The sequence below is a fragment of the Oncorhynchus keta genome, chromosome 10 (assembly GCF_023373465.1).
Source record: "Oncorhynchus keta strain PuntledgeMale-10-30-2019 chromosome 10, Oket_V2, whole genome shotgun sequence".
Classification (NCBI taxonomy): Eukaryota; Metazoa; Chordata; class Actinopteri; order Salmoniformes; family Salmonidae; genus Oncorhynchus; species Oncorhynchus keta.
Genome location: NC_068430.1, coordinates 59,085,218 through 59,104,038, shown reverse-complemented (window position 1 = coordinate 59,104,038; position 18,821 = coordinate 59,085,218). Strand labels below are relative to the sequence as shown.

Sequence of the window (18,821 nt, the reverse complement as noted above, 5' to 3'; positions counted from 1 at the left end):
GATGGTTAGATGTCAGTGAAACAAGGCTACTCAGGCAAGAAAAAAACCTCACCCAAATGTATAGCCCCATTGGAAAATATAAATGGACTGTTTGAAAATGTGGAGAATGTTTTAAAAAATATATTTTTAATTTAAAAAATATATATTTAAAAAATGTGAATACCTGGCCTAGACTATTATTAGTTGACTTTGTTAATGGAAAGGCTAGTAGTGTTGGCTACACTACAAAGAACGTTCAATTAATGTCAAATGCCCAATGAATATTAGAGATTTCTAATTTCTAAAATATGTGTTGTTAATGTGCAATTAAAGATGTGAAAATTGTATGGAGATGTTCAAGAGCTCTTTCTTTTTCCCGTAAGAGATGTTGAGAAAACACGCATTAACTTGCGTCTGACAAACCACGCCTGTAAAAGTTTTGGGCGGAGAGTCACAGCAAAACTTTCCATTAACATCTGTAGATTTTTTGGTGATAACGACGTTGTACAGCATCTCACTGATAATGTCTGGAATGGCGTCTAACCTAGCTAAAAAGCGGGCATTGGCTGCAGGGTTTGGCACTAATGCTAATGCGGTGAAATATCTCAATCAGGATTTTGAAGCGCTTAGGGCGCAATGTTTAAGTCGTGGAGGGCTATTCTCGGATCCAACTTTCCCAGCCGCACCCGAATCTTTGGGCTTTAATGAACTCGGACCAGGCTCGTACAAAACTAGAGCAGTGCAATGGAAAAGGCCAGGAGTAAGTCTATTTTTCCACCCATTAATGTTATATGTTTAAGTTTATTTAGAAAGTTTTATTTTAAACATTATAATATATATATGTATTTCCAATTTCCCATCATATTTGCTGCGTTCATATTGTTGCTCCGTGCGTTTTAAACTACCCGTGCATCATTTGGCCTATAGCTTATTCTGTGATTATTTTCTAAAATATTAAGTAGATGGGCTTTTGAATCAAGCTCAACTCAACTGCGTCAATAGTCTACTCATGCTGCTGAGACAAGATTTGTCCAACGGAGGCCAGGATGAAACCAACCTAAGCATTGATTTATGCAGTTTAATGATTCTAGAGAATGCTTGTAAAGAATTTGGAATTTGCGACAGCTTGACAATATTGCATATACCATGTAGATTGTGAATTTCTTAATATATCATTTGAAATTGTTACTTGATTTATCCATATTTCCTTTGCTTTTACATGAGATATCCTAAGCATAGAAAATGCTCTTGGCTTTGTTGTTTGTGTTCTGTTCTTGTGGTTAATGCATGGTTAAATGTGACATAATATCCTCAGGAGTTGTGCTCAAGTCCAGAGTTCATTGTTGGAGGAGCCACCAGAACAGACATCTGTCAAGGAGCTCTAGGTAAGTTATGTCACACTCTTATAGGCTCCACTGCAAAGCAATTTTTATTCGAAAAACTGCCTTTGGAAAAAGCCCCCATTGCATCAAAACGCGAGTTGAACCAGTACAGTCCCTACACTCATGGCTTAAAACATTGACATTCTTCATGCACTGCATAAGAGCTCTATGGCCTTACTCAGCACTGTTTATTGTAGAGTCCAGTCTTCTGCCAAATAAATAATACAAACCACCTGAAACATATAACTGTGCCTTTTGTAGTATATATTCAGGAAGGGCAATCATCTAAAAGGGATAATAAAGTTTTTTTGGCCTTGAAAAAATGCAGCTGAAATTTGATATCACCCTCATACCACAGAAAGGGGTTTGGCCATTGTTTGTCACTGGTTTAATTAATGGCACCATATGCTTTTAAGGAGACTGTGCCCAAGTGGGAAGTGAAGACCACACACACACACACACACACACACACACACACACACACACACACACACACACACACACACACACACACACACACACACACACACACACACACACACACACACATGGGCACACACACGCAAAGTCTGCCTTTCCCTGTTGTAACTAGTTTGCAGAATTGGAGAATATAATTGTTTGTTTTTCACAGGCTGGCTCACCACTTGTGTGCGTGCCTCTGTAAAACCACACCAGAATTCTAGTTTATCTTTTTTCAAAGCTACCACTGTGAAAACATGCATACCAGCTAAGCTTTCTTTTTGTAAACTGACAGCTTCAAGGCCAATTTATAATGCTTCTTTTAATCTTGATATGTTCTGAGCGTGTATAACAGACTGTAAGTTGTTTAGCTGTTTCAACTTAGTTACCCTGCTGATGTGAAATATTAAGTTAAATTAACTTATATATTAAAAATGTTTTCACTCGCATACAAGCATTTTTTAGAACCGTGTTGATTTTCAAAACAGTGTACACTAGTTACCTTATCAAAACAGAAAATGCATGAATCAATCGCAAATACAATCATTAAAAGAACATGACTTCCTGCAAAAGGATTAACACAACATACATACATACCTCTTGAGTCAAACTGACAAAACAGAAAGTTAGTCTGTCTTAAAAAAAATCCATATATTTTCTTTGCAGTAACTTATTGATCAAATTGAAAATTCAGCTATCAAGGTGCTATATTATGGGCAATTATTGTCCTTTTATGTGTTTTTCACCAAATAAATTAATATACATCAAGTTAAATATTGTTTCGAATCAAAAAGAAAATGGAAAATAGCACATTGTGTGCAGGATATATTAATCGGTATCATCAGAAACCAATTCCATGTATATAATAAGTAGGCTGGTCTACGTATACCTTTGTAGCCTTTCCATCACCAAGCAGACAATCCCCAATAGAAGTAACAAAATAGAAATACAGTGGAGAAACACAACTTATATGATGAATGTATAAGCCTCAACACACACCAAAGAAAAGCGCTGTAATAGAAGGTCACAATGTTGGAAATGACGACTTAGGACTAAACCAAAGTTACTTAGAAATAACCCAACCTTTATTCTCTGCGCCTCTGCATGTCCGCAATGTTGTTCAAATATGGAACTGATGGTGATTTAGAATTTTGTGCACTATTATTTACTGATGATGGCTGGCAACAGTGAACACAATCAGACTTATTTCTCTTCGGATGAAAATGTGAAATGATTTAGAGAACAAAACACTTGACACCTAGTGTCATTACACGTTATATGTCATAACAGCTGACATAGCGTGTCGTCTGTCGTAATATGGTCACAACAATGTCATGACACATATATTTAGACCTGTTGCGTTACATATATTGCATTGTTTCATGGCTGGTTATGGCACCTACATAAGAGTGTCAAAACCCACATCACAAGGCGTGGTCCTTCTGTGGCTCAGTTGGTAGAGCATGGCGCTTGTAACGCCAGGGTAGTGGGTTCGATTCCCGGGACCACCCATACGTAGAATGTATGCACACATGACTGTAAGTCGCTTTGGATAAAAGCGTCAGCTAAATGGCATATATTATTATTATATTATTATTATATTATTATATTATTATTATTATATATTATTATTATTATTATATTACAAGGCAAAACATTCAATTACACCATAGCCTATTTGTCAACCGTATTTATATGTTGTAAACATTTTCTGAAATTGACCATATTGAATTATCATTGTAATTGCGCACACACTGATGTCAAACAGGTACCTACCCCAATTCTCTGTTGCTGATGACTGGGATGAATGCAGGAGCAGACTGATGATTGACATAAGGGCATGTAATGTAATAGGCCTATCTGGCTTATATCCAATTTGTAAGTCGCTCTGGATAAGAGCGTCTGCTAAATGACTTAAATGTAAATGTAATGTTATATGATTCTGACGGTCATAATGCTTCTTGACAGTGTCTTAAAGTGTATTTTCTTAGTCCAAGTAAAGTGACATAGGATGGTCATAGTGCTTCTTGACAGTGTTATAAAGTTTAATAAGACGACTTTAAAGAACTCATTACAACAACGACACAGGATTTCAGAAACACATTTTCAACCGAAAGGAAACTTCTTGGCAGGGAAAAAACACATTTGAATGTAGGTGTCATAACCAGCCATAGAATAACGCCATATATGTCACAGCAGGTGTAAATATAAGGGTCATGACAGTGTTATCACCATATTATCACAGGTTATCACAAGTTATGTCAGCTGTTATGACACCTTATGACATGGTTATGACCGTATCATTATGTGTTATGATGCTAGGTGTCAAGTAAAGTGTTACCAAATTTTGTGTTCACTGATTTGTGTTTATTTGTATTTATAGTTGTGCAAAAGGGCGTCTAAGATATGCAATCCAGATACAAAGACAAAAAAGTGATCAGAAGTTTGTCAAATTGATTTGGCCATTTGATCATTGTTGTTCTGCTACAGTTACGTTTGTCCACAGTTCTGGAAAGAAAAAAACGCTTGAGAAAAACGCTATAATATAACTAATATTTTGTTACCTAGTTTTGTTCATTGGATTTCCTCAATTGACTTAACTTGAAAATTTGACTCAATGGCCTATGTCCTCATAACAAACTTTATGATAGGACCCTAGTATACAGAATCGTTTGTCTCCAGTTAATGGTTCGCCTTCCATTGCAAATGTCACAACTGCATTGATAATATAATAGATAACCCAAAATCAACCAGTTACACCACTTAGAACCAGTTATTTTATTGTCAAGTGACTGTTGGCTTTTCACTTTCTGCTGTTCTCTGGGTGGGCTTAACAGATCTGTTTATTGTTCCCTGTCCCCATTGGAAACTACATAACATGAGAGGAGGTTAGCTACAGACATATCCTTCCAGTGTGTTGCCATGTCACAATGCACTCTTGTTTGCATTGGGCAATAGCTTGGTGCACTCACTGCTTGTGGTTAACATCATAATGCAAGTATTCCCCTAAAGTACACAACCGTAATCTATATAAATAATGCAAATAAACCCAAATATACAAACTTAGATTCTGTTCTTTTTTTAAATGTAGGTGACTGTTGGCTTTTAGCTGCCATTGCCTCTTTGACACTCAATGAAGATGTCATGGCTAGAGTGGTCCCCGTTGGACAGAGCTTTGGAGAAAGTTACGCTGGCATTTTTCATTTTCAGGTAAAATAAAAGCGAAAAAAGCTAAATAATGTTAGGCCTCTGTTTGTAATCTATGTGTACTCTGTGTACTCACCCAAAATACAAATAGGTAACTATGTGTACCTTTAATGTAATCAAAATATGCTACATGTGTTTAACCATTTAAATCCATAGGTTGAAAATACACCAGGTCTAAACTAAATCTAAATTATGGTACGAAATTGTATGTATTAATTTCTGTCCCCCATTACACAGTTTTGGCAGTTTGGGGAGTGGGTGGATGTTGTCATTGATGACAGGCTGCCCACAAAAGATGGAGAGCTGCTGTTTGTTCACTCAGCTGAGGGCTCAGAGTTCTGGAGTGCACTACTGGAGAAGGCCTACGCTAAGTGAGTCTATATACTTGCGCTGCCTTAATGATTAACTGCCGGTGTAGCAGTCAAAAATCTATGCTGACAGAATGCAAATATTGCATGGCAAATGCTAAGAATACAATACTTTCTTTAGGCATTGTAGGGGAAACCATTGTGTGACCTATTTTAAACATGTGTGATTTAGTCTTTTTAATTTCAGTCTTTCTGCCTTGCCCACAGGGTGAATGGCTGCTACGAGGCCCTGTCTGGGGGCTCCACCACTGAGGGCTTTGAGGACTTCACTGGGGGCATTGCAGAGAACTACGACCTGAGGAAACCCCCTCCGAACATGTTCCAGATTATTAAGAAGGCAATTGAGTCAGGGGCTCTGCTTGGCTGCTCCATTGACGTAAGGCTCTCTTTTCTGTCCTTTTCACTCTGTTTATTTTAACAGCACACATAATTGACCGTTAAAATATATATATTTTTTTTAAATATCTTTAAAATATATGTTTCAAGTTATCCTTTTGGATAGTGTGTTGGGTATATAGGTTTACTTGCACAGTGTGTGTGTTTAGAAATGGAAAATCAATGTGTGAAGTACGTTACGAGAGGTAGAGTAGAAAGGGGTAAATGTGTAACATAAACAAATCAATCAATCAAGCAAGTTATGCAGTTATTTTTTAAAAACATTGTTGCAAAGTGCTTAACAATAGTAACCTAGACCTAAGCCAAAATACCTATCAGGGGTGTCAGTGGCAAGGAAAAAGTATCTTGGTAGGAAGTAACCTGGTCAAGTTGAAGTTCAAAATATACTGTATACAGTATTAACATCTAGGTCTTGTGTAACTATTCAGTTCATAGTTCATTCCAAGTTTTTTCTCACACCCCTACAATTCTTTGGTCTAATCCTAGTTTTCCTGTGTTGGTGCAGATAACCAGCGCCGCTGATTCTGAGGCAGTCACACGACAGAAGCTGGTGAAAGGGCATGCCTACTCCCTAACAGGGGCTGTTGAGGTGAGACCCAAAATGAAAGTAGATGATGTACAGTTGAAGTCGGAAGTTTACATACACCTTAGCCAAATGCATTTAAACTCAGTTTTTCACAATTCCTGACATTTAATCCTAGTAAAAATTCCCTGTTTTAGGTCAGAAAGGATCACCACTTTATTTTAAGAATGTGAAACGTCAAAATAATAGTAGAGATAATTATTTCTTTCAGCTTTTATTTCTTTCATCACATTCCCAATGGGTCAGAAGTTTACATACACTCAGTTAGTATTTGGTAGCATTGCCTTTAAATTGTTTAACTTGGGTCAAACGCTTCATGTAGCCACAATGTAGCCACAAGCATCCCATAAGTTGGGTGAATTTTGGCCCATTCCTCCTGACAGAGCTGGTGTAACTGAGTCAGGTTTGTAGGCCTCCTTGTTCGCATACACTTTTTCAGTTCTGCCCACAAATTCTCTATAGGATTGAGGTCAGGGCTTTGTGATGGCCACTCCAATACTTTGACTTTGTTGTCCTTAAGCCATTTTGCGACAACTTTGGAAGTGTGCCAGGTGTCATTGTCCATCTGGAAGACCCATTTGCGACCAAGCTTTAACTTCCTGACTGATGTCTTGAGATGTTGCTTCAATATATCCACGTAATTTTCCCAACCCATGATGCCATCTATTTTCTGAAGGGCACCAGTCCCTCCTGCAGCAAAGTGCCCCCACAACATGATGCTGACACCCCCGTGCTTCACGGTTGGGATGGTGTTCTTCGGCTTGCAAGCCTCCCCCTTTTTCCTCCAAACATAACGATGGTCATTAAGGCCAAACAGTTCCATCAGACCAGAAGACATTTCTCCAAAAAGTATGATATTTGTCCCCATGTGCATTTGCAAACCGTAGTCTGGCTTTTTTTATGGCGGTTTCGGAGCAGTGGCTTCTTCCTTACTGAGCGGCCTTTCAGGTTATGTTGATATAGGACTCCTTTTACTGTGGATATAGATACTTTTGTACCTGTTTCCTCCAGCATCTTCACAAGGTTCTTTGCTGTTCTTCTGGGATTGATTTGCACTTTTCGCACCAACGTACATTCATCTCTAGGAGACAGAACACGTCTCCTTTCTGAGCGGTATGACCGCTGCGTGGTCCCATGGTGTTTATACTTGCATACTATTGTTTGTACAGATGACTCCATCCTAAGTGTATGTAAACTTCCGACAACTATAGATATGTGAGTTTTTTTTACATTTTGGTCAAAAAAATTAAGATAAATTATAAATTACTACATTCTTCTAAATATAAACATTCTTGTTACGGCATAAGGGCAACTTAATGTAAAGTATCACCCAACGGATAATGACTGTGAAGACGCAATCATTCCCCCACCCACATGATCCCAATTGATGGTCCATGAGGGTACTTATGTGTAAGTTGTGCATGTGTTTTTAGGTGACCTATCGTGGCCGTAAGGAGAAGCTGATCAGGATACGTAACCCTTGGGGTCAAGTGGAGTGGACAGGGGCTTGGAGTGACAGGTGTGCCTTTATCAGAACAATAGCTCAGAGAAATGAAGGTTCCTTGTACCTTATAGTAATATGACCTTTCACTGCTTTGCCCTCCTTCCAGCTCCTCAGAGTGGAACTCCGTTGATGATTCAGAGCGCCAGAACGTCAAAGCTGACGATGGAGAATTCTGGTACAACAATTTTTGTTATTTAGAGTTGATAACCTTGTGTCTAATACTAAGAAATATGGGTAACACATTGAGCTACATATCTTATGCCAAGTTACAAACTTTTCAATAATGTGTGTTATGAGGTGATTAATACTAGTTTAGATAACCTTGTCCTTTTAATGCTTATTGTTGAAGAGTTTCCAAATAAATCAAGCTGCCAAAATATATTGAGGGTTCTGATAAGTTTTGCACATAATTGTTTTGCATTACAAAAATGTTGCCCTTATGTCATGGGCAGGATGTGAACCCTGGTCTCTCACAGGAGAAACCCACGATATTTCCTGTTGGGCCCAGAGTGACATTGATTTTGAAGTCGCTTGCACGCGGGGATACCCCATTACGAGACTATGAGCCGGACTCATGTCCGCTACACTTAGGCCAACATTTCTAGATGTAGCCAAAGCCTTGAACCCTGTTAGTTAAAATGTTCTACCTGTAGTCAAAGCATTCATAAACCTGTTAGGCTAAAATGGCTAGCTGTAGCCTTAAGAGATATGTTATGTTATATGCATTCGCTTAACAGTAACTATTGTGCCAGACAGTGGTGAAAAAAGTACCCAATTGTCATACTTGAGTAAAAGTAAAGATACCTTGATAGAAAATGAATCAAGTTAAAGTGAGTCACCCAGTAAAATACTACTTGAGTAAAAGTCTAAACGTATTTGGGTTTAAATGTACTTAGCCAGGGCACACTCCATCACTCAGACATCATTTACAAACTAAGCATGTGTGTTTAGTGAGTCTACCAGATCAGAGGCAGTAGGGATGACCAGGGAATTTATCTTAGTAAGTGCTTGAATTTGAAAAATCTTCCCATCCTGCTAAGCATTCAAAATGTAATGAGTACTTTTGGATGTCAGGGAAAATGTATGGAGTAAAAAGTACATACTTTTCTTCAGGAATGTAGTGAAGTAAAAGTAAAAAAATATAAGTAGTACAGTACAGATACCCATAAAAGCTACTTAAGTAGTACTTTAAAGTATTTTTCTTAAATACTTTACACCACTGGTACCAGAAGATGTTTTATGTTATAACCAATGAAAGGTGCATTCTGTAATTTCCAGTCAAAAGTGCTGCCGCTGTTTTTGTTTCTAAACTGAAGGGTGGATCGTAGCAAATTTAATTTTTTTGTTAGTCTTTCTGTTTTTTTTTCTTCTGTTTTATCTTTTAGTTATGCTTCTTGCCCAAATGTGTTTATAGTACCTGATATGAAAATTAAATGAAAGTTACAAAATGCATTTACCTTTAAAGTGGATCTGTCCCCTCTATTAACTGGTATCAGCTAAGTATTCCATCCATTCTTGCCCATGTGCAGGATGTCATTTACAGAGTTCCTGCGGCATTACTCTCGCATAGAGATTTGCACTCTGACCCCAGATACACTAACGGATGACTCTGTGAAGCACTGGAGTGTGTGTAACTATGATGGTAGCTGGAGGAAGGGTTCCACTGCTGGGGGGTGCAGGAACCACGCCTGTGAGTACAATTGCTGAAGTATTCAAAAGTGACCATATTCGTCTCTCTCTCTACTTTCACATTCACTTAGAGAGCAGAGAACCATTCATTTCAATGGAACCTATTTGATATGCATCAATAGTGCAAAAGCCAGTACAAAAGCTGGAATTATATTGAACTCATAGCAATGTTTACGCAGTGTCTTTGTTTACAAAACAACTGCCTGTGTACAGTGCTTGTTCAGTGGTATCAGTGGTAGTTGTTACAAATGCTGTACACATCATTGTATTGAATATTAGCACAACATTCCAACGATATTTGAAAGTAGACTATAAATAGCACTTTGTTTGTGAAATGATATAATGCTATTGTTTGCTATTATATAATGCTACCTAAATAAAAATCAATAATGGGATTGTCAGCTAATACTAGCTGGGAATGTCCTTGGTTTACTGGGTGTACTGTTACTCTGTCTTGTGTTTGTATTCAACCTCATTCAGCTTAACACTCCTCAAACAAAATACTTTCCAAGTAAACTCACACTATTTCATGCTTTAAAAAAGTATATTCCATTACCTCCCTCCCAACTCCAGACACCTTCTGGATGAACCCCCAGTTTGTGATCAGGCTGGATGAGGAGGACGATGACCCTGATGATAACGAGGTGGGCTGCAGCTTTGTGGTGGGCCTGATCCAGAAGAACCGGCGCCGGCTGAGGAAAGTAGGCGAAGACATGCACACCATTGGCTTTGCCATCTATGAGGTGAGGAAGGTCTTTCTCAACCCCCTGCGGTGTGTCTTGAGGAAGGGGGGTAGGTTCTAGTGGGCAAAGCAGTTTCACTAAAAGTTCCACCTACTCCATACTCCTCGTACAACTTGAACTAGATAGTGTTCAAGGTGTTTAAATCACAATTAAAAGGCGTCTGACATGCTCTGTTGGCATTAGCAAATGCATTTAAATGCTTTGTTTTGTTTTTGGCATTTATATATTTGAATGTATATATTTGGATAACTGTTTATTTCGATGCTGTAATTTTTTAACTGAATGAAAATATCTGTTATTAATTCAGGATTTCATTGTCATTATGAGATGATACTAAGACTTATCAGAAGTTTTATAATGATTATAACTGCATCACAATAACAGATATTGGCAGAAAACAAATTTGTTGATATGAGGTGAAAATATAGTGATTTTTCTTTTGTTTCAGGTTCCATCACAGGTGAGGGATTAAAGAGACCATGCAGTGTGTAAGGACCAATAGTCAACAAAGGTCTGCTACATATGTTTACATATGTTACAGTTATTTCCTTTAATTGTATTCCGTACCAGGGGTTGGAACTGGTTCAGGGAACAGAACCAAAATCTGGAAAATAATTGTAAAAAATGTAGGAACAGAACCAGAACCGAGAATGAAAGTGATCTCTACTGTTCTGGAACAGAACTGTTATTTTAAAAACATGGGAACCGGTTAATAACGTTATTTTACGTTCCAGGCATTTTTTTCCAGTCCCACAAAAAAATGTAAAGCCCTCACTGTCCCTCAGAAACGTATTCCAGTGTCTACTTGCCAGCTGAAATTCTTTGCCAGTGTGTGTGTAGGCTTCCTGCCCCTCCCCCTCCCGCCGAAGCATGCATAGTCTACTGTAAGCTACTGAATTTACAGGCATGATTCCGAAATTAGGGAGAGAGATTTTTTATTTGAGAACAATAGATTTACTTTTTCAATGCAAGTTAAGGAAACTACAGTTATCATGTTTCCCATTGGATTTATTAACTACAAAAAGGTAAGATGTGTTTTTATTTGAATTCTAGTGCCACTCTGCACACACTTCGGGGTGGCAGGTAGCCTAGTGGCATTATGTGTAATGTGATGGAACTGAGAATTATGATCAAGGTCAAGCTCTGGTAAAATGTTAGTTAAGCCAACTCTCTGAAGTACAAAGACATTCAAAGTTCCTTCATATAAGCTGCTCCTCCGTAGGTAAAGTTTTGTAGGCCTAATTCAGATAATGCACGTTATAATAACAAGATGCCCAGCGCTTCATGCCTAGCACTCTCCTCACCCGCATAATTTCAGTCGCATGTCGCACCCTGCGTTAGTTACACTTGCCTGTCCAATGCATCTACATAGCTTGCCCGCTCCATAGCGAGCTGCTCTATCCATTGGTAAAATTATGTAATGTCGAGCTAAATGTAAAAAAATATGCTGATTTCAGAGGTTGAAAAGGGAACAATATAAATTGCTTTTTGGTTCAAAACGGTTTAGAATTTTATTTTGCTTTTCGGAACAGTGGAACGGGATGAAAAAAATATTGGTTCTGTTCAGAATGAAACAATTAGAAAATAATTTTGGTTCCAACCCCTGTTTCTTTAAATAACCTTTAGGAATGCCTTTTGTTTGTTTGTTTCTAAAAACACACCCTGCATCGTTCCCTGATTGGTTCGTTCTCCTGTCAGTTTCATGGTCAGAGGGAGGTTCACCTGGACAAGAATTATTTCCTGACACATGCTCAAAAGGCCCGGTCTGAGAGCTTCGTCAACCTTCGGGAGGTTAGCACCCGCTTCAAAATGCCCCCCGGGGAGTACCTCATTGTGCCCTCCACCTTCGAGCCGCACCTAAATGGTGACTTCTGCATCCGTGTTTTCTCAGAGAAGCAGACTGAGACTCGGTAATGCTCTCACATTTGCTCAGGTTTCATACATTTTCAGGGCCAAGTGATAAAATGACTCCTGCACACACAATGACCTCTGACATACAGTATAATGTGTTGGTAGTCTGACTTGTTACTGCCTGATGTCAACTTTTTTTATGTTGTGCTATTTAGACCATGTGACGATCCTGTCAAGGCAGATTTAGATGACGTGAGTAGTGCACAGAATGTTTTGGTTTCACTTTATTTTATGCTATTGTTTCCTCTAGTATTTACTAGGAAATTGGGTAGTAACAATGCTTAAGGTACTTTCTGATACTTAAGACAATTGATAACTAACCGTGCCTAATAGTCCTTGTTTAGAAGAATCCCAAAGAAACAAACATGTGATTACAACTCAGGTTTCTTGGTTTATTGTGAGTATTGCTCTCATATCTTTACATGTATAAACATTCTAATTATGTTCTAAAATCAACTATTTTATTTTTTAGGAGACTGTATCTGATGCTGAAGTCGACGCAGGATTTAGAGGCTTGTTTACAAAGCTTGCAGGAGATGTACATTCATTTTTACACAACATTCTTTTGACACTTTTATCAGTGCATTACAACCTCCTAACCACCTCATCCACTTACAAAGGATGTTAAAGAGGGTGAACCTAAACATCATTAATCTGGAAAAGGATTCTCTTTGCGGTTCTTGGGAGTTCTGATTTCTTTAGTATTCACAATTGTGTAAAAAAAAACATTTTGTATTTTATATGTATTGTTTATTTATTCAGGACATGGAGATCTCTGCAGCAGAGCTGAAAACCATCATGAATAAGATTGTCTCCAAACGTAAGTAAAAGTTTTGTTTTGTGGATCTGAGGCAGATGTGAATCAAATCAAATCAAAGTTTATTTGTCACGTGCGCCGAACAAAACAGGTGTAGATCTTACAGTGAAATGCTTACTTACAGTTTCTAACCAATAGTGTGTGTGTGTGTGTGTGTGTGTGTGTGTGTGTGTGTGTGTGTGTGTGTGTGTGTGTGTGTGTGTGTGTGTGTGTGTGTGTGTGTGTGTGTGTGTGTGTGTGTGTGTGTGTGTGTGTGTGTGTGTGTGGGTAAGTAAAGAAATAAAACAACAGTAAAAATACATTTGAAAATAACAGTAGCAAGGCTATATACAGACATCGGTTAGTCAGGATTATTGAGGTAGTATGTACATGTGGGTATGGTTAAAATGACTATGCATATATGATGAACAGAGAGTAGCAGTAGCGTAAAAAGAGGGGTTGGTGGGTGGTGGGACACAATGCAGATAGCCCGGTTAGCCAATGTGCGGGAGCACTGGTTGGTCAGGCCAATTGAGGTAGTATGTACATGAATGTATAATAAAATGACGATGCATATAAGATAAACAGAGAGTAGCAGCAGTGTAAAAGAGGGGTTGGGGGGGACACAGTGCAAATACTCCGGGTAACTATTTGGTTACCTGTGCAGGAGTCTTATGGCTTGGGGGTAAAACTGTTGATAAGCCTTTTTGTCCTAGACTTGGCACTCCAGTACCGCTTGCCATGCGGTAGTAGAGAGAACAGTCTATGGTGTAGAGGTCCTGGATGGCAGGCAGCTTTGCCCTAGTGATGTACTGGGCCGTACGCACTGACCTCTGAAGTGCCTTGCGGTCGGAGGCCGAGCAATTGCCATACCAGGCAGTGATGCAACCGGTCAGGATGCTCTCGATGTTGCAGCTGTAGAACCTTTTGAGGATCTCAGGACCCAGGCCAAATCTTTTTAGTTGCCTGAGGGGAAAAGGCCATGCAGTCGTGGGTGAACAGGGAGTACAGGGACTGAGCATGCACTCCTGGGAAGCTCCAATGCTGAGGATCAGCATGGCAGATGTGTTGCTACCTACCCTCACCACCTGGGGGCGGCCTGTCAGGAAGTCCAGGATCCAGTTGCAGAGGGAGGTGTTTAGTCCCAGGTTCCTTAGCTTAGTGATGAGCTTTGAAGGTGCTATGGTGTTGAACGCTGAGCTGTAGTTAATGAATAGCATTCTCACATAGATGTTCCTTTTGTCCAGGTGGGAAAGGGCTGTGTGGAGTGCAATGGAGATTGCATCATCTGTGGATCTGTTTGGGCGGTATGCAAATTGGAGTGGGTCTAGTGTTTCTGGGATAATGGTGTTGATGTGAGCCATGACCAGCCTTTCAAAGCACTTCATGGCTACAGACGTGAGTGTTATGGGTCTGTAGTCAGTTAGGCAGGTTGCCTTTGTGTTCTTGGGCACAGGGACTATGGTGGTCTGCTTGAAACATGTTGGTATTACAGACTCAATCAGGGACATGTTGAAAATGTCAGTGAAGACACCAGCCAGTTGGTCAGCACATGCCCGGAGCACACGTCCTGGTAATCCGTCTGGCCCCGCAGCCTTGTGTATGTTGATCTGTTTAAAGGTCTTACTCACGTCGGCAACGGAGAGCATGATCACACAGTCGTCCGGAACAGCTGATGCTCTCATGCATGCCCCAGTGTTGCTTGCCTTGAAACAAGCATAGAATTGTTTTAGTTCGTCTGGTAGGCTCGTGTCACTGGGCAGCTCGCGGCTGTGCTTCCCTTTGTAGTCTGTATTAATTTGCAAGCCTTGCCACATCCGACGAGCGTTTGAGACGGTGTAATATGATTCAATCTTAGCCATGTATTGACGCTTTGCCTGTTTGATGGTTCGTTGCAGGGCATAGCAGGATTTCTTGTAAGCTTCCGGGTTAGAGTCCCGCACCTTGAAATTGGCAGCTCTACCCTTTAGCTCAGTGCAAATGTTGCCTGTAAACCAGGCAACAGTGTTGGATACGCAGTGCTGGATAGCCCATTGTACAAGTGATTTCACCCACCCTAAGATCTAGTCAACTGTTGCTCACTCCGGTTACACATTTGACTTGAGTGACAAGGTGTTGTTGGGACCATTGGATTGTCCAAGGATTGCTGTTCAGGGTTAGTCTCTGTTACTCCTACTACTTACAAAGCACACAGCTTCAGATGGACCTGAAGGCTATTCCAGAAAGATAAATAAAGCAAATGCAAGCTTTTATTATGTAGGTTACACTCATTGATGCCCTAGTACAAATGTATCAGTGCAACAAACAACTAGCAAATTCATCCACATTTTATCTGTCTCTGTGTCACATGTTGGAATAGTGACATGATTCTTGGAAGAGGTAGGACATTTGATTTGATTGGTTGAGAACTTGTGAATGTAGCCACAAATTCAGGATAGAGTTGAGTTATCCTTTTTTGTGGATGATTCGTTGCCATCGTTTCAGCTCTCTCTGGCGCAGAACATTCTATCTAGAGCAGCGTTGATTCAAGATCTGACAAATTTGCTGGCTAACTCATTAATCTCCCTTTTCTGGAACATCCCTCAATAGTCCTTTTTATTGTTTTGCAGGAACTGACATCAAAACAGATGGCTTCAGTCTTGAAACCTGTAGAATCATGGTCAACCTCATGGATGTATCCTTTCTTTCTGTCAGTATTCCCAGACTAAATGTGGTTTCCATATGTTTGATGTGTTTGATACCGTTCAATTTATTAAATTCCAGCCATTACAATGAGCCCGTCCTCCTATAGCTCCTCCCACCAGCCTCCTCTGTTCTATACTATAGTATGTCAATCTCTTAACTTATATCATATTAAGTAAAGCAGTGTTTTCATCTGCTGGCCAGTGGTACACATTTGCTTAAGTTCCATGTTCAACCAATTATATGATATGGTGTGCTCGTACTGAAAGTTTGAATCTTAACTCTACAGTAGGACAGTGGGAATGGAAAATTGGGACTTGGGGAATTCGCTACTCTGTGGAAGAAAGTGCAGAAATACCTGGTAAGATATGTGTCGAGAAGAGTTTGAATTTCTACCCCAAAGTGGGTGCCCTGATTGCAATTTTCTATTGGTAGTTCCCAGCAATTTCTCCAACAGGTGTCACAGGTATGGCATGACATGCTCAACCAAAAACAATGATGAGATGCATATCTGAGATTAGTTACACAAAGAAAAGAGGAGGGTCTTGACCCCTGTAATACTCTCATATTTATTACAAATAGATGGCCATCGTTTCGGCGGTAGGTAGCCGAGCGGTTAGAAAGGCGTGCCAGCAACTGTAGGGTTGTCAGTTCCAATCCCGGGTCTGATGGAAGAAATCTGTTGGGAAGTGAGTTGGCAACCCGAAGGTATCCTATATGCCAATGTGTGCCCTTGGGCAAGGCACTTAAAAACAACAGCTACCTGGGCACCCCGTGTGGCATCTCCACCTGTATGTGAGTGAATGTGTGCTCTCGGAGGGGTTGGGTTTTAAGCAGAAGTCACATTTTGGACCTTGTGTTCAATTGACCAATAAAGTGATCTTAATCTAATCGACATAGTACAGATATATATGTCGGAATAGATTTAACATAAGGTCTCATATTTTAAACACTAGAACATAAGACACTCAACATTTACAACAAAACTCAAAGATAAACAAACCAACTAAATACTACTTAGAAATAATGCACAATGTATACAATCACACATTACATTTAAGTTGGAAATAGTGGATGTAGTACTTACCCATGCTGATAATGTGGAGCATGCTATGTTTTACCTGGCAGCAGTGCAGAAGACGTCATTGTTATTATGAGCATATATAACCAAAAAAGATTTAATTGGGTAACGTGCCGTTTGTTCCTACAGGGTATCTATAAGAAGAATGACATGGACAATTCAGGCACCATGAGTACTCCAGAGATGCGTATGGCCCTGAAAGAAGCAGGCGAGTCTCTTGGCATTTTCTGATCCTGTGACTACTTTTTAATTGAGCCTATCTTTTTGGCTTCCTTGGAGATGTCGCTGATCTGACAGATATGGGTTGGTGAAAGTGTTCACGCTTAAGTAGAAGTAGATAGGGGAAAGGACAACTATCAATGGTATTGTAATGAGGCACCCGATTTGGAAAAGGACTGGTGCTCGTAACCATAGAGTTCAAATTCCAGAAATTGAGCCGTTGAGCAAGGCCTAAGCTGATTGGTCTTAGAAGTGAATAATGTATGTGCATAACAGACTAAAAACCCATTGAAGCAGTTTGGAGTAAGGGGAATTGAGCTGAACTGAAGGTGTTTGCAACAGAAAGAAACTCTTAGGTACACAGGCTGTCATTGCACTCAATGCTTCACTGCTCAGTTTCTAACAAGGAAACACTTATTTTCCTTCCTCAGGCTTCACTTTGAACAATGGCATTTATCAGATCCTCGTGGCTCGCTACGCTGAGCCAGACATGACCATCGACTTTGATAACTTTGTGGCCTGCCTTATGCGTCTGGATATGATGTTCAGTGAGTATAGTTGGATTTCTCAAAATCCCAAACCATAAAGATTTCCTGTTGTTCATCATTTCAGTTAACGATATAGCCATTTATTCTTGAGGGATTTAATTACAGTTGTTTTATTTATTATTATTATTATTTATTTTTTTTACCTTTATTTTACTAGGCAAGTCAGTTAAGAACAAATTCTTATTTTCAATGTCGGCCTAGGAACAGTGGGTTAACTGCCTGGTCAGGGGCAGAACGACAGATTTGTACCTTGTCAGCTCGGGGATTCGAACTTGCAACCTTTCGGTTACTAGTCCAACGCTCTAACCATAAGGCTACCCTGCCGCCCCGTATCATAACCCAAAGCCTGTAGTTTCACTCCAAACAATGTAGTTTGTTCTCTTCCAGACTAAGTGGCTGTTTGGGCAGAAACACAAACTTCAGTTTGTGGTCATTTTAAAACTAATGAAGAAACAGTGTTTAAAAACGTTTCAATTATATAAAATCTAGCTATTCTAACACCAGGCACTGATTTCATAGTTTGAGCTGTAACCTGTGTGTTTTTTTTACTGTAAACAATGGATAACTACTCTATTTTATACAGGAGTCTTTATGAAGATTGATGCTCATGACAGTGGCTCCATTGAGCTCAACTTCCATCAGGTCAGTGAATGAATTATTCAAAGAAACAAGGATGGCTGCTCAGACTTGGATATGATGGATATGGTACTGCAGATAGCTTGGATTCACATCACAGGTAGGCCTAATGCAATATGATGTTCTGTTCTTTTTGTTACAGTGGCTAACATTTACGATGATCTAGAAGACCCCTGTTCATTCCGAAGAAAAATGTGCAAGTTAAAAAAAAACAAGTATTAAATTCATTATTTAATGGAATTTTTTAGATTTTTATGTCACATTTTTGTATGTATTTTATTCACTGCTGCATGGTATTGTGTATTCGGTTAAACATTACTAGCTGTGGTATGATATTACTGTGGTATATTTCATGTGATTGTCATTCTGTAAGAGGAACAAGGAAATATTTGTTCGCAAACCACTGTAATCTGTTTCCTTTTTTATTAGAAAATATGCCTTGTAGAAATTGTCAAATTGCTTTTTATTTTGGCCTGTTTTATGGAATGTCCACATGGAATTCCATGCAATGCTCAAATAAAGATTTCTTATATTCTAATAATGTTAACAGTCGGAAATGAATTCATCCGCTATATGTAGGCTTTTAGGTTATAAACCAACGGTCTACGACTGTCTATAGGCCTATACGGCCTATGATG

The 18,821-nt window shown here is 39.4% G+C and overlaps 1 protein-coding gene across 1 annotated transcript; it reads left to right on the top strand.

The window, feature by feature from the left end:
- The first annotated feature begins 424 nt into the window (after positions 1 to 424).
- On the top strand, positions 425 to 18,724 carry LOC118389064 (calpain-2 catalytic subunit-like). The gene is made up of 21 exons (XM_035778790.2): positions 425 to 739; positions 1,295 to 1,364; positions 4,912 to 5,030; positions 5,265 to 5,398; positions 5,603 to 5,771; positions 6,297 to 6,380; positions 7,808 to 7,893; positions 7,985 to 8,053; positions 9,408 to 9,568; positions 10,141 to 10,310; positions 10,759 to 10,770; positions 12,009 to 12,220; positions 12,377 to 12,413; positions 12,694 to 12,759; positions 12,984 to 13,041; positions 15,627 to 15,691; positions 15,992 to 16,060; positions 16,910 to 16,988; positions 17,431 to 17,547; positions 18,131 to 18,189; positions 18,326 to 18,724. Exons 1-21 carry the CDS (start codon positions 503 to 505, stop codon positions 18,347 to 18,349), a joined length of 2,097 nt encoding a protein of 698 aa, XP_035634683.1. The 5' UTR covers positions 425 to 502; the 3' UTR covers positions 18,350 to 18,724.
- Positions 18,725 to 18,821: the final 97 nt, after the last annotated feature.